At 50.4% G+C, this 17010-nt stretch overlaps 1 protein-coding gene across 2 annotated transcripts in view; it reads left to right on the forward strand.

The window, feature by feature from the left end:
• The window catches only part of LOC140419828 (tubulin polymerization-promoting protein family member 3-like), a 164505-nt gene that overhangs the window by 130740 nt on the left and 16755 nt on the right, over positions 1-17010 (forward strand). For both annotated transcript variants that reach the window (XM_072503859.1, XM_072503860.1), the window contains exon 2: positions 11105-11442. In XM_072503859.1, the coding sequence (XP_072359960.1) occupies positions 11252-11442 (191 nt within the window). In that variant the 5' untranslated portion in view covers positions 11105-11251. The remainder of the gene's footprint in view (positions 1-11104; positions 11443-17010) is intronic.

The raw sequence follows: 17010 nt of genomic DNA on the forward strand, positions 1-17010 counted from the left end.
CATTTATATAAATGCCAAACATTAGGGGGCCCAGCACAGATCCCTGTCGTACGCCACTAGTCACTGGCTTCCAGACACTAAAGCAGCCGTCTGTCATCGCCCTCTGTCCCAAGTGAGTTGATGGCGCAAATCATCGTGAATGACTATGATTTAGTGGCCATTACTGAAACATGGTTAAAGGATGGTCACGACTAGGAGTTAAATATCCGAGGGTATCAAACTTTTCGGAAGGACAGAGTGGATGGTAAGGGAGTTGGTGTAGCTCTGTTATTTAAGGATGACATCCGGGCAACAGTCAGGGATGACATCGGTGCTATGGAGGATAAGGTTGAATCCATTTGGGTGGAAATCAGGAATAGTAAGGCGAAAAAGTCACTGATAGGAGTAATCTATAGGCCACCAAATAGTAACATTATGGTGGGGCAGGCAATAAACAAAGAAATAACTGATGCATGTAGAAATGGTACAGCAGTTATCATGGGGGATTTTAATCTACATGTTGATTGGTTTAACCAGGTCGGTCAAGGCAGCCTTGAGGAGGAGTTTATAGAATGTATCCGTGATAGTTTCCTAGAACAGTATGTAATGGATCCTACAAGGGAACAAGCGGTCCTAGATCTGGTTCTGTGTAATGAGACAGGATTGATTCAGGATCTCATAGTTAGGGATCCTCTCGGAAGGAGCGATCACAATATGGTGGAATTTAAAATACAGATGGAGGGTGAGAAGGTAAAATCAAGCACTAGTGTTTTGTGCTTAAACAAAGGAGATTACAATGGGATGAGAGAAGAACTAGCTAAGATAGACTGGGAGCAAAGATTTATGGTGAAACAGTTGAGGAACAGTGGAGAACCTTCCAAGTGATTTTTCACAGTGCTCAGCAAAGGTTTATACCAACAAAAAGGAAGGACGGTAAAAAGAGGGAAAATCGACCGTGGATATCGAAGGAAATAAGGGAGAGTATCAAATTGAAGGCAAAAAACTTACAAAGTGGCAAAGATCAGTGGGAGACTAGAGGACTGGGAAATCTTTAGGGGGCAACAGAAAGCTACTAAAAAAGCTATAAAGAAGAGTAAGATAGATTATGGGAGTAAACTTGCTCAGAATATAAAAGCAGATGGTAAAAGTTTCTACAAAGACATAAAACAAAAAAGAGTGGCTAAGGTAAATATTGGTCCTTTAGAGGATGAGAAAGGAGATTTAATAATGGGAGATGAGGAAATGGCTGAGGAACTGAACAGGTTTTTTGGGTCGGTCTTCACAGTGGAAGACACAAATAACATGCCAGTGACTGATGGAAATGAGGCTATGACAGGTGAGGACCTTGAGAGGATTGTTATCACCAAGGAGGTAGTGATGGGCAAGCTAATAGGGCTAAAGGTAGACAAGTCTCCTGGCCCTGATGGAATGCATCCCAGAGTGCTAAAAGAGATGGCTAGGGAAATTGCAAATGCACTAGTGATAATTTACCAAAATTTACTAGACTCTGGGGTGGTCCCGGCGGATTGGAAATTAGCAAACGTGACACCACTGTTTAAAAAAGGAGGTAGGCAGAAAGCAGGTAATTATAGGCCAGTGAGCTTAACTTCGGTAGTAGGGAAGATGCTGGAATCTATCATCAAGGAAGAAATAGCGAGGCATCTGGATGGAAATTGTCCCATTGGGCAGACGCAGCATGGGTTCATAAAGGGCAGGTCATGCCTAACTAATTTAGTGGAATTTTTTGAGGACATTAACAGTGCGGTAGATAACGGGGAGCCAATGGATGTGGTATATCTGGATTTCCAGAAAGCCTTTGACAAGGTGCCACACAAAAGGTTGCTGCATAAGATAAAGATGCATGGCATTAAGGGGAAAGTAGTAGCATGGATAGAGGATTGGTTAATTAATAGAAAGCAAAGAGTGGGGATTAATGGGTGTTTCTCTGGTTGGCAATCAGTAGCTAGTGGTGTCCCTCAGGGATCAGTGTTGGGCCCACAACTGTTCACAATTTACATAGATGATTTGGAGTTGGGGACCAAGGGCAATGTGTCCAAGTTTGCAGACGACACTAAGATAAGTGGTAAAGCAAAAAGTGCAGAGGATACTGGAAGTCGCAGAGGGATTTGGATAGGCTAAGTGAATGGGCTAGGGTCTGGCAGATGGAATACAATGTTGACAAATGTGAGGTTATCCATTTTGGTAGGAATAACAGCAAAAGGGATTATTATTTAAATGATAAAATATTAAAACATGCTGCTGTGCAGAGAGACCTGGGTGTGCTAGTGCATGAGTCGCAAAAAGTTGGTTTACAGGTGCAACAGGTGATTAAGAAGGCAAATGGAATTTTGTCCTTCATTGCTAGAGGGATGGAGTTTAAGACTAGGGAGGTTCTGCTGCAATTGTATAAGGTGTTAGTGAGGCCACACCTGGAGTATTGTGTTCAGTTTTGGTCTCCTTACTTGAGAAAGGATGTACTGGCACTGGAGGGTGTGCAGAGGAGATTCACTAGGTTAATCCCAGAGCTGAAGGGGTTGGATTACGAGGAGAGGTTGAGTAGACTGGGACTGTACTCGTTGGAATTTAGAAGGATGAGGGGGGATCTTATCGAAACGTATAAGATTATGAAGGGAATAGATAGGATAGATGCGGGCAGGTTGTTTCCACTGGCGGGTGAAAGCAGAACTAGGGGGCATAGCCTCAAAATAAGGGGGAGTAGATTTAGGACTGAGTTTAGGAGGAACTTCTTCACCCAAAGGGTTGTGAATCTATGGAATTCCTTGCCCAGTGAAGCAGTAGAGGCTCCTTCATTAAATGTTTTTAAGATAAAGCTAGATAGTTTTTTGAAGAATAAAGGGATTAAGGGTTATGGTGTTCGGGCCGGAAAGTGGAGCTGAGTCCACAAAAGATCAGCCATGATCTCATTGAATGGTGGAGCAGGCTCGAGGGGCCAGATGGCCGACTCCTGCTCCTAGTTCTTATGTTCTTATGTCTCCTACAGCTCAGCCAGCTATGAACCCACTTTATCAAGTTCCCCTGTACCCTATGTGTATTTGCCTCCTTTCTAAGTCTCCCATGTGGGACCTTGTCAAATGCTTTGCCCCCGTATTTTACATTCCACAGCCAGCGAAAACAATCTCTCAACCTGCCCTCCGATCAGCACCCCCCCCCCCCCCCCCAAAACCTTCCAGACCTCCCCAAGATTATCTCTCATTCTTCTGAGCTCCACAGAGAATCGAGGCCCCGATTTACTCAGCCTCTCATCACAGCTCAGACCGCCAGCACCCCCCCCCCCCCACCCCGCTCATCCTAGGGCCTCCGACGCAAGTCTGCCCTTTCTTAAACATGGACTCAGAAAACCAATCACAATACTACACATGTGGTCTCACCAAATTGCTGCACAACTTTAGAACAGATGTCTTTCATTCCTGTACTCCGATCCCCTGTATTGTGATCCTGGTCCAGTTGCTAAGATACCGGATAGAAACCCCAATATTTTATTTTAATTTTTTAAAAGGTAACTCGCCCCAGGACTGATTCCGCGCACAAATTTTCACAGTAACTTCACTGCAGTGTTAATGGATTGGATTGGATTGGATTGGATTGGTTTATTGTCACGTGTACCGAGGTACAGTGAAAAGTATTTTTCTGCGAGCAGCTCAACAGATCATTAAGTACATGAGAGGAAAAGGGAATAAAAGAAAATACATAATAGGGCAACACAACATCTCCAATGTAACTACATAAGCACTGGCATCGTTTGAAGCATACAGGGTGTAGTGTTAATGAAATCAGTCCATAAGAGGGTCATTCAGGAGTCTGGTGACAGCGGGGAAGAAGCTGTTTTTGAGTCTGTTCGTGCGTGTTCTCAGACTTCTGTATCTCCTGCCCGATGGAAGAAGTTGGAAGAGTGAGTAAGCCGGGTGGGAGGGATCTTTGATTATGCTGTCCGCTTTCCCCAGGCAGCGGGAGGTGTAGATTGAGTCAATGGATGGGAGGCAGGTTCGTGTGATGGACTGGGCGGTGTTCACGACTCTCTGAAGTTTCTTGCGGTAGTGTAAGCCTACTTGAGACACTAATCAAGATTATTATTATTATTAAATAGGGATGTGGTATATTGAAACAAACTTTATTACCAACACAAAATTACTAACTTTAATATCATAAAGACAATGGCTGGAATTCTACGACCGTTACAATTGCCTTTTCCCGGCACCAGTGCACCCCCGTCCGCGGATTTCCCGTGGCCGCAATGGGAAATCCCGGGCGGGATTCGGTGATCCTGAAACTAAGTGTTGACGCCGTCGGAAACGCCGTCGCGCCCCTCGCCGGCGTCAACGCGGCCTCAGGATCAGCAATTCTGGCCCCGATAGGGGGCCAGCCCGGCACTGGAGCGTTTTATCGCCGCTACAGCTGCTGTTCCTGGGGTCAAATGGGCGCCGCGGGATCCGCGCATGGGCGGTGGCTTCCTAAAACGCGCCGTCCCCAACGCAACACGGCGCAGGACTATAGGGGCCGGCGTGGAAGAAAGGAGCCGCCGGCCAGAGAGGCCTGCCTGCCTATCGGTGGGCCCGATCGCGGGCCAGGCCACATCGGAGGCTCCCCCCCCCCCCCCCCGGGGGTCAGACTCCCCCCCTCCCCCCCCCCGCAGAGGCCGCCCCCCGACCCTTCCGCGCCGAGTTCCCGCTGGCCGTGAGCAGGTGTGGACGACGGCGGCGGGACTTGTCTTTTTTATGACGGCAGGCCGAGGATCGGTGAGACGGCTTGCGTAGAGCGGCCCCCCGACCGGTGCCGGAGAATCGCGTGCCAGCGTCGGGGCGGCACGGCGCGAATCGCGCCGGTTGCGGGGATTCTCCGGCCCGGCCCCGGGCTGAGAGAATCCCACCCCCCCATTTGGCAGGTGGTGGGAATGGAGGATTCCACTGCCGACCAGGGTGCACCGCCCAGGAAAACACAGCTGGTGGACCAGAGAATCCCGCTCAATGTCTCTAATTATCTACTCCCCCAGGGAACACTGATTAGTAAGTTTGCAGACGACACAAAGGTTGGTGGAATTGCGGATAGCGATGAGGACTGTCTGAGGATACAGCAGGATTTAGATTGTCTGGAGACTTGGGCGGAGAGATGGCAGATGGAGTTTAATCCGGACAAATGTGAGGTAATGCATTTTGGAAGGTCTAATGCAGGTAGGGAATATACAGTGAATGGTAGAACCCTCAAGAGTATTGACAGTCAGAGAGATCTAGGTGTACAGGTCCACAGGTCACTGAAAGGGGCAACACAGGTGGAGAAGGTAGTCAAGAAGGCATACGACATGCTTGCCTTCATTGGCCGGGGCATTGAGTATAAGAATTGGCAAGTCATGTTGCAGCTGTATAGAACCTTAGTTAGGCCACACTTGGAATATAGTGTTCAATTCTGGTCGCCACACTACCAGAAGGATGGGGAGGCTTTAGAGAGGGTGCAGAAGAGATTTACCAGAATGTTGCCTGGTATGGAGGGCATTAGCTATGAGGAGCGATTGAATAAACTCGGTTTGTTCTCACTGGAACGAAGGAGGTTGAGGGGCGACCTGATAGAGGTATACAAAATTATGAGGGGCATAGACAGAGTGGATAGTCAGAGGCTTTGCCCCAGGGTAGAGGGGTCAATTACTAGGGGGCATAGGTTTAAGGTGAGAGGGGCAAGGTTTAGAGTAGATGTACGAGGCAAGTTTTTTACGCAGAGGGTAGTGGGTGCCTGGAACTCACTACCGGAGGAGGTAGTGGAAGCAGGGACGATAGGGACATTTAAGGGGCATCTTGACAAATATATGAATAGGATGGGAATAGAAGGATACGGACCCAGGAAGTGTAGAAGATTGTAGTTTAGTCGGGCAGTATGGTCGGCACGGGCTTGGAGGGCCGAAGGGCCTGTTCCTGTGCTGTACATTTCTTTGTTCTTTGTTCTAACACTCTTTATGCATGGGGAGGCAGTGGCATAGTGTTATTGTCGCTGGACTAGTAATCCAGAGACCCAGGGTAATAATGCTCTGGAGACCAGGGTTCGAATCCCACCATGGTAGACGGTAAAATTTGAATTCAATAAAATCTGAATTAAAAGTCTAATGATGACCAATGAAACCATTGCTGATTGTCGTAAAAGCCCATCTGGTTCACTAATGTCCTTGAGGGAAGGAAATTTGTCGTCCTTACCTCGTCTGGCCCTACATATGACTCCAGACTCACAGCAATGTGGTTGACTCTTACGTGCACTCAGGAAGGGGCAAAAAATGCTGGCACAGTCAGCGTCACCCACCTCCCATGAATGAATTTTTTTTTTAAAAATCCATTCGCCCAACTTTTACGATGCTTTAATTGCCCCTCTGTCTCCAAACAGCCTAGCTGCCTTTCAAAACAGGATTATTAAGAACATGACCGCAGCAGTCGCACACTAACCCAGGGTTTTAACCCTTACTGCACCAAATAGATATCACACCATATATCTGAAATCCCTACATTTATCACACCTGGCAATAAAGGCCACCATGCCTCAGTGACAGCTCCTGTACAAGTACACATCCAGAGTGGAGAAAATGGAATGAGTCCCTGCCCAGATGTTGCTTCACTGTATACAAAACCCTGGTTTGACCCCACTTGGAGCAATGTGAGCAGTTCTGGGCACCACACCTTATTTTGGCCTTGGAGGGGGTGCAACATAGGTTTACAAAAATGATACGGGGGTTGAGTAAAAGGAGAGATTACATAAATTGGCCAGTTTCCGCAAGAATTTAGAAGGTTGAGGGGTGATCTGATCAAAGCATCTAAGATATTAACAGGGAAAAACAGGGTAGATAAAGATACAGCCCGGGGTTAGATACAGAGTAAAGCTCCCTCTACACTGTCCCCATCAAACACTCCCAGGACAGATACAGCACGGGGTTAGATACAGAGTAAAGCTCCCTCTACACTGTCCCCATCAAATACTCCCAGGACAGGTACAGCACAGGGTTAGATACAGGTTAAAGCTCCCTCTACACTGTCCCCATCAAACACTCCCAGGACAGGTACAGCACGGGGTTAGATACAGAGTAAAGCTCCCTCTACACTGTCCCCAACAAACACTCCCAGGACAGGTACAGCACGGGGTTATATACAGAGTAAAGCTCCCTCTACACTGTCCCCATCAAACTCTCCCAGGACAGGTACAGCACGGGGTTAGATACAGAGTAAAGCTCCCTCTACACTGTCCCCATCAAACACTCCCAGGACAGGTACAGCACGGGGTTAGATACAGAGTAAAGCTCCTTCTGCACTGTCCCCATCAAACACTCCCAGGACAGGTACAGCACGGGGTTAGATACAGAGTAAAGCTCCTTCTACACTGTCCCCATCAAACTCTCCCAGGACAGGTACAGCACGGGGTTAGATACAGAGTAAAGCTCCCTCTACACTGTCCCCATCAAACACTCCCAGGACAGGTACATCACGGGGTTAGATACAGAGTAAAGCTCCCCCTACACTGTCCCTATCAAACTCTCCCAGGACAGGTACAGCACGGGGTTAGATACAGAGTAAAGCTCCTTCTGCACTGTCCCCAACAAACACTCCCAGGACAGGGACAGCACGGGGTTAGACACAGAGTAAAGCTCCCTCTACACTGTCCCCATCAAACACTCCCAGGACAGGGACAGCACGGGGTTAGACACAGAGTAAAGCTCCCTCTACACTGTCCCCATCAAACACTCCCAGGACAGGTACAGCGCGGGGTTAGATACAGAGTAAATCTCCCTCTACACTGTCCCCAACAAACACTCCCAGGACAGGGACAGCACGGGGTTAGATACAGAGTAAAGCTCCCCCTACACTGTCCCTATCAAACTCTCCCAGGACAGGTACAGCACGGGGTTAGATACAGAGTAAAGCTCCTTCTGCACTGTCCCCAACAAACACTCCCAGGACAGGTACAGCACAGGGTTAGATACAGAGTAAAGCTCCTTCTGCACTGTCCCCAACAAACACGCCCAGGACAGGTACCGCACGGGGTTAGATACAGAGTAAAGCTCCCTCTACACTGTCCCCATCAAACACTCCCAGGACAGGGACAGCACGGGGTTAGATACAGAGTAAAGCTCCCTCTACACTGTCCCCATCAAACACTCCCAGGACAGGGACAGCACGGGGTTAGATACAGAGTAAAGCTCCCTCTACATTGTCCCCATCAAACACTCCCAGGACAGGTACAGCGCGGGGTTAGATACAGAGTAAAGCTCCCTCTACATTGTCCCCATCAAACACTCCCAGGACAGGTACAGCACGGGGTTAGATACAGAGTAAAGCTCCCTCTATACTGTCCCCATCAAACACTCCCAGGACAGGTACAGCGCGGGGTTAGATACAGAGTAAAGCTCCCTCTACACTGTCCCCAACAAACACTCCCAGGACAGGTACAGCACGGGGTTAGATACAGAGTAAAGCTCCCTCTACACTGTCCCCAGCAAACACGCCCAGGACAGGGACAGCACGGGGTTAGATACAGAGTAAAGCTCCCTCTACACTGTCCCCATCAAACACTCCCAGGACAGGGACAGCGTGCCCTTATGAGAATGAGCAGGTATCGAGTGACAATGCATTTTGTTGGCCGCTGTCCTGGAATGTGGGAAAGTTGTGAAATAGGAAGAATGATGTGCGATGATCTGCGATTTTGTGGGATTTCAGGCGTTGCAACCAAATGACATACGTTTGTGGAGAAACCTGGGAGGCAATGTGTCGCACAGCAAGATCCCAGAAACAGGAGAGTGTTTTTTTCCCGGAGGTGTCAGTTGGGAGATAAATATTTGCCATAGGGATGGCAGGGAGCGTCCCCCTCCGACTCTTCCAGCAGAAATGGCGTCCGTGGGATCTTTCAAGTGCTCCTGGCGGGGGTCTCCAGTTTAATACATCATCCGAAAGGCAGGGTCTCCGACATTGCGCAGCTCCCTCAGCCCTGGCAGAGCAAGTGTCGGCCTTGCATTGCAGGGCTCAGGTCTCCGTCTGCTGGGCAAATGAACAGGCTCATCCCCCCCCCCCCCAACGCCCCCCACTCGGTAATAATATTCTCTTTATTATTGTCACAAGTAGGCTTACATTACACTGCAATGAAGATACTGCGAAAAGCGCCTCCGCCTCCCACGCACCCGCGCAAAACCATAACTGGACAGTCTGTCTTCCTCCCCCACCCCCCTCTCCCCGCCCCGATAGCCTCAGGCGAGAAGTTTTACAATGAAAGTCCCTGGCAGAACATATCAGAAACCCTGCAGGCCTGGGTCAGGGGCCCAGCTGGTACCCGTTGCTGCAGCGGGCACCAGGAGGGCGGATTAGGGCTGCGGCTCAGGAGCAGGACATTTGACGCCTTATGTAGAAACCTACATAGGAAAAAGAAGCAGGAGGAGGCCATTCAGCCCTTCGAGCCTGCTTCGCCATTCATATGATCATGGCTGATCATCAGGTTCAATGCCCTGAACATCGCCCCCCACCATATCTCTCGATCCCTTTAGCTCCAAGAGCAACATCTAACCCCTTCTTCGAATTACACAACGTTTTGGCCTCGGCTACGTTCTGTGGTAGTGAATTCCACAGATCCACCACTCTCTGGTGTTGTGTTCTGTTGCTTCCTTGATCACGGAGGTATACATAGAACACGAAGATGTTCTATTGCTGCACGTATTTATTCCTGATGGTAACCATGTATTTCTATGTACAAACGATTCTGTCTCCGTTACTGTAAAACTATGAAAGGAGATGTCTCCCCCCCCCCCCCCCCCCACCACCGATATATATATATATGTCTGTGTCTGGTTCCACCTGCTGGTGGGAGGTCATAGCTATCCCGACATGTATTGGTCAGTGTCTTTGTACAGTGGCGCTATTATATACAAATATATACATTGGTACAATTGTACATAGATATGCCTATACGCATATCACCCTCTGGTGAAGAAATTTCTCCTCACCTCAGTCCTAAAAGGTTTACCCCTTATCCTCAATCTATCATCCTTAGATCTGGACTCCCCCACCATCGGGAACATTCTATCTGAACCTACCCTGTCGAATCCTGTTAGGGTTTTGTAAGTTTCTATGAGATCCCCTTTCACTCTTCTAAACTCCAATGACTGTCATCCTAACCTGATAGGACAGTCCCGGCATCCCAGGAATCAGCCCGGTAAATCTCCGCTCCCTCCATAGCAAGAACATCCTTCCTGAGATAAGGACACCAAAACTGTACACAATACTCCAGGTGGGGCCGCACCAATGCCCTACACAATGGCAGTAAAACATCTCTATTCCAATACTCAAATCCTCTCGCTATGAAGGCCAACATACCATTTGCCTTCTTTACTGCCTGCTGTACCTGCGCGCTGACTTTCAGCGACTGAAGCACGAGGACACCAAGGTCTCGCTGACTATCCACCTCTCTCGATTTACACCCATTCAAATAATAGAACATACAATGCAGAAGGAGGCCATTCGGCCCACCGAGTCTGCACCGACTCACTTAAGCCTTCACTTCCACCCTATCCCCACAACCCAATAACCCCTCCTAATCTTTTTGGTCACTAAGGGCAACTTAGCGTGTCCAATCCACCCAACAGCACGTCTTTGGACTGTGGGAGGAAACCGGAGCACCCGGAGGAAACCCACGCACACACGGGGAGAACGTGCAGACTCCGCACAGGCAGTGACCCAAGCCGGGAATCAAACCTGGGACCCTGGAGCTGTGAAGCAGCAGTGCTACCCACTTGTGCTACCGTGCTGCCCTGTAACAATCTGCCTTCCTATTTTTGCTACCGACGTGGATAACCTTGGGTGCCTTGGGCAGTTACTTCAGGAACAGGCCATCCAGCCCCTTGTGTCTGTTGCCATAGGAACAGGCCTTTCAGCCCATCCAGCCTGTATAGGAAGGGGAGAAGGCCCGTCAGCCTTCTCGGGCCTGTTACACAGGAACAGCATGCGGTGACCAATTAGCCCCTTGAGCCTGTTACATAGGAACAGGAGTAGGCCATTCAGCCCCTTGAGCCTGTTACCCAGCCTGCTGTGAGCGAGAGACCAACTGAAGCTCTAGGTATTAGGCGACGAGCTAATTTTTCTTTCTCGTGTGCCGCTTGCAGGCTTTGAGTGGGCAGAAGGGCTGTGCTTGCAGAGCAGCAACGCCGGCAGATTCCTACACCGCCCCACACCACCAGCCCCCCCAACATTGTGCCTGCCTCGAGCTCCACCACCCGCCCAGGTCCGGCAAAGAAGGGGAGAGGCGAAGCATGGCGGAGGGAGCGGGAAGTCTGCCCGAGCTGGAGGAGTCCTTCCGCAGGTTCGCCATCCACGGAGACAGCAAGGCCACGGGGCGCGACATGACGGGGAAAAACTTTGCCAAACTCTGCAAGGACTGCAAGGTGATCGATGGCAAGAGCGTGACGGGCACCGACGTTGACATCGTCTTCACCAAGGTCAAGTAAGTGGCTGCCTCGGAAGGAGCCAGAGTAGGCCATCCGAAACCTAGGGCCCCCCCCCCCCCCCCCATTCATTAAGATCATGGCTGATATGTTTGGGCTTCGAATCCCACATTCCCATCCACCGCCCCTCCCTGCTCCTCCACCCCGACAATAATATTTGATTTCCTCTGCCGAATCTATCGACCGCTACCTCAAAAATATTCAGTGCCTGCTCCCCACGCCCCCCTCTTGAACCTTGTGGGAGAAAGTATTTCTCCTCATCTCCGTGCTGAATGGGCGACCATGTCATGCATTTAGCACGCGCAGTAAGCTTCCACCACTTCATAATCACCAGATCGTCTTTAATGGTTATATATCGGCATCAGGATCTCGTGGAGAAGTCCCCTTCCTCCACCGCCACGTCCACCTGTGTTCCGGCTTTCCAGACCCAAAGAGATCTGGGGCCTCCCGCTGGTAGTTCACCGTGGGGAAAACAGTGGTGAATGGTGTGCTTCCTCCCTGGGCAGATGTGCAGGCAGTGTAGGTTCACCCACAGTAGAATGGTGAATTCCTATTCCCATCGCTAAAGGACACTGAGGTACTCGGGAGATATCTGTACACTGACTGGTGTCTCTGTCCCCTCGCTCTCAGGGAGATATCTGTACACTGACCGGTGTCTCTCAGTCCCCTCTCTCTCTCAGGGAGATATCTGTACACTGACTGGTGTCTCTCAGTCCTCTCACTCTCAGGGAGATATTTGTACACTGACTGGTGTCTCTCAGTCCCCTCTCTCTCAGGGAGATATCTGTACACTGACTGGTGTCTCTCAGTCCCCTCTCTCTCAGGGAGATATCAGTACACTGACTGGTGTCTCTCAGTCCCATCTCTCTCAGGGAGATATCTGTACACAGACTGGTGTCTCTCAGTCCCCTCTCTCTCAGGGAGATATCTGTACACTGACTGGTGTCTCTCAGTCCCCACTCTCTCAGGGAGATATCTGTACACTGACTGGTGTCTCTCAGTCCCCTCTCTCTCAGGGAGATATCTGTACACTGACTGGTGTCTCTCAGCCCCCTGTCTCTCAGGGAGATATCTGTACACTGACTGGTGTCTCTCAGTCCCCCCTCTCTCTCAGGGAGATATCTGTACACTGACTGGTGTCTCTCAGTCCCCTCTCTCTCAGGGAGATATCTGTACACTGACTGGTGTCTCTCAGTCCCCTCTCTCTCAGTGAGATATCTGTACACTAACTGGTGTCTCTCAGTCCCCTCTCTCTCAGGGAGATATCTGTACACTGACTGATGTCTCTCAGTCCCCTCTCTCTCAGGGAGATATCTGTACACTGACTGGCGTCTCTCAGTCCCCTGTCTCTCAGGGAGATATCTGTACACTGACTGGTATCTCTCAGTCCCCTCTCTCTCAGGGAGATATCTGTACACTGACTGGTGTCTCTCAGTCCCCTCTCTCTCAGGGAGATATCTGTACACTGACTGGTGTCTCTCAGTCCTCTCTCTCTCAGGGAGATATCTGTACACTGACTGGTGTCTCTCAGTCCCCTCTCTCTCAGGGAGATATCTGTACACTGACTGGTGTCTCTCAGTCCCCCCTCTCTCTCAGGGAGATATCTGTACACTGACTGGTGTCTCTCAGTCCCCTCTCTCTCAGGGAGATATCTGTACACTGACTGGTGTCTCTCAGTCCCCTCTCTCTCAGTGAGATATCTGTACACTAACTGGTGTCTCTCAGTCCCCTCTCTCTCAGGGAGATATCTGTACACTGACTGATGTCTCTCAGTCCCCTCTCTCTCAGGGAGATATCTGTACACTGACTGGCGTCTCTCAGTCCCCTGTCTCTCAGGGAGATATCTGTACACTGACTGGTATCTCTCAGTCCCCTCTCTCTCAGGGAGATATCTGTACACTGACTGGTGTCTCTCAGTCCCCTCTCTCTCAGGGAGATATCTGTACACTGACTGGTGTCTCTCAGTCCTCTCTCTCTCAGGGAGATATCTGTACACTGACTGGTGTCTCTCAGTCCCCTCTCTCTCAGGGAGATATCTGTACACTGACTGGTGTCTCTCAGTCCCCCCTCTCTCTCAGGGAGATATCTGTACACTGACTGGTGTCTCTCAGTCCCCTCTCTCTCAGGGAGATATCTGTACACTGACTGGTGTCTCTCAGTCCCCTCTCTCTCAGTGAGATATCTGTACACTAACTGGTGTCTCTCAGTCCCCTCTCTCTCAGGGAGATATCTGTACACTGACTGATGTCTCTCAGTCCCCTCTCTCTCAGGGAGATATCTGTACACTGACTGGCGTCTCTCAGTCCCCTGTCTCTCAGGGAGATATCTGTACACTGACTGGTATCTCTCAGTCCCCTCTCTCTCAGGGAGATATCTGTACACTGACTGGTGTCTCTCAGTCCCCTCTCTCTCAGGGAGATATCTGTACACTGACTGGTGTCTCTCAGTCCTCTCTCTCTCAGGGAGATATCTGTACACTGACTGGTGTCTCTCAGTCCCCTCTCTCTCAGGGAGATATCTGTACACTGACTGGTGTCTCTCAGTCCCCTCTCTCTCAGGGAGATATCTGTACACTGTGGTGTTGGGTGTTCTAACACACAGAAGAGCCAACACAGTTGCATATGGTACAACACTTGTTTATTTAAACTCACTATTTACAACTTGGTCTTTGCACTCTGCACGTGGGGGGCTCCCTGCTTGTGGTGTTTCAACAGCTCTTTCATGCTTCCTTCTCCCCAGACCTACTGACCTCCAGGTGTCGTGCTCGTGCTTTTTATGTGGTTGGTGTTCTTGTCTGTGATTGGTTGTGGTGTTGTGTACTCTGATTTGCCTGTTAGTGTGTCCATCATGATGTGTGTGTTTGAATATCATGACATCCCCCCTTTTTACAAAGATATGTGCCTACGTGGTAATAAATATGATCGTGACGTGAGTGCATCTAAGAGTGTGTGTGTGTCGTGTGCAGCATGTGTCTATGACGGAACTATGTACATGGGGCGATGTCGAGTGCGTCACATGAATCCAGTTGTACCATAACATAACAGAAATGCGAACGAGAGAAGAAGAAAAAAAATTTTTGAACAGTTGTCCAGTCAGACGACATCTGGAACGATAAACAACAACAGGTTATCATGTAAAATTGTCCAACTTATTAAACATATGAACTGTATTATAAGTCCATTCTAATGGGTTTGCGACGAATTCGGGTTGACCGCCTTAAGGGTGGATCAAGAACCACCGGCTGCTGTGCAGGCATGGCCATGGGTGGCGATGGAAAGGGCGTGATGTGCGGCAGCTCCACAAAGTCATCCTCGGAAGCCTGTTGAGGATCTGGCGTGTTGTGTGGCTGTGAACGTGGAAGTCGGCGAAGGGCGCGCCGATTGCGGCGACGCACGGAACCATCCGGCATGCGAACCAGGAACGAGCGGGGAGCCACTTGTCGGAGGACTTCGGCCGGTGCTGACCAGCCACCATACGGTTGATGGACGCGTACTTTGTCTCCGGAGGACAGGGGGGGCAGGTCCGTCGCTCGTGTGTCGTACCGACCTTTCTGGCGATCACGCTGCAGTTGCATGTCCCGAAGAACCGCCTCATGGTCTGTTGTCGGTGCCAGGACGGAAGGTACCGTCGTCCTGAGGGAGCGACCCATTAGTAGCTGCGCTGGCGAGAGGCCCGTGGATAACGGGGCCGATCGATAGGCCAGCAAGGCAAGGTTAAAGTCCGATCCGGCATCAGCCGCCTTGCACAGGAGCCGCTTTGCGATGTGGACACCCTTTTCAGCCTTCCCGTTCGATTGTGGATGCAGAGGGCTGGATGTCACATGAGTGAAACCATATGCTGCGGCAAAGGACGACCATTCACGGCTGGCAAAACAAGGTCCATTGTCTGACATGACAGTCCTTGGAATGCCATGGCGAGCAAACGTTTCCTTGCAGGCCCCAATGACTGCGGACGACGTCAGATCATGGAGAGGCATGACTTCCGGGTAGTTTGAGAAGTAGTCTATAATAACAATGTAATCTCTGCCGAGCGCGTGAAATAGGTCAACACCCACCTTCGCCCAGGGGGACGTCACCATCTCGTGTGGTAGAAGTGTTTCCGGAGGTTGCGCCGGCTGAAACCTCTGACAGGTTGTGCAGTTGAGCACCATGTTGGCTATGTCTTCATTAATACCCGGCCAATATACCGCCGCCCGGGCCCTTCGTCTGCATTTTTCGACACCCAAGTGGCCTTCGTGTAGTTGACGAAGAATCATCTGGCGCACACTGTGTGGAATGACGATCCTATGCGATTTCATAAGGACCCCGTCTATATTGGTGAGATCATCTCGCACATTGTAAAACTGGGGGCACTGCCCTTTTAGCCACCCTTCCGTCATGTGGCGCATCACTCGCTGCAGCAGAGGGTCAGTCGCCGTCTCTGCGCGTATGTGGGCCAGACAAGGATCATCAGCTGGCATATTTGCTGCTGTCAGAGTCACGTGTGCCTCAATTTGACGCACGAACCCCTCCGCATCTGGTGGTGTGCTCACTGCTCGGGAAAGAGTGTCCGCCACTATGAGTTCCTTCCCCGGAGTGTAGATCAGTTCAAAATCGTACCTCCTGAGTTTGAGTAAGATGCGCTGGAGGCGAGGAGTCATGTCGTTCAGGTCTTTGTTAATGATGTTGACCAGGGGGCGGTGGTCAGTTTCGACCGTGAATCGTGGCAGGCCATACACATAGTCGTGGAACTTGTCCAGTCCAGTTAACAAGCCCAGGCATTCTTTTTCGATTTGCGCGTAGCGCTGTTCGGTAGGGGTCATGGCTCGTGAGGCATACGCAACCGGGGCCCATGATGACGTGCTGTCTTTTTGCAGGAGTACCGCTCCAATACCAGATTGGCTGGCGTCTGTTGAGATCTTTGTAGGGCGAGTCGCGTCAAAGAAGGCCAGCACTGGTGCCGTGACCAGTTTGTGCTTGAGCTCCTCCCATTCCTGCTGATGCGACTGGTGCCAGTTGAATTCCGTCGATTTTTTTACGAGATGGCGCATGTTTGTTGTATGAGAAGCCAGGTTGGGAATGAACTTCCCAAGGAAGTTGACCATGCCCAGGAATCTTAAGACAGCCTTCTTGTCAGCCGGTCGTGGCATGGCTGTGATGGCGCTAACCTTGTCTGCATCGGGACGGACCCCGGACCTTGAGATGTGGTCCCCGAGGAATTTCAGCTCCGTCTGGCCGAAAGCACACTTCGCACGGTTGAGACGCAGGCCATTTTGCCGTATGCGGGTGAAGACACGTCGAAGACGATGCATGTGTTCCTGCGGAGTGGTGGACCAAATGATGATATCGTCCACATATACACGTACCCCTTCGATGCCTTCCATCATCTGCTCCATAATGCGGTGGAATACTTCAGATGCCGAAATGATGCCGAATGGCATCCGGTTGTAGCAGAATCTGCCAAAAGGGGTGTTGAATGTGCATAGTCTTCGGCTGGCCGGGTCCAGTTGGATCTGCCAGAATCCTTTGGACGCATCCAATTTAGTGAATATGTTGGCTCGCGCCATCTCGCTGGTGAGGTCTTCTCGT

Source organism: Scyliorhinus torazame, chromosome 5 (assembly GCF_047496885.1).
Source record: "Scyliorhinus torazame isolate Kashiwa2021f chromosome 5, sScyTor2.1, whole genome shotgun sequence".
In the NCBI taxonomy this organism is placed as follows: Eukaryota; Metazoa; Chordata; class Chondrichthyes; order Carcharhiniformes; family Scyliorhinidae; genus Scyliorhinus; species Scyliorhinus torazame.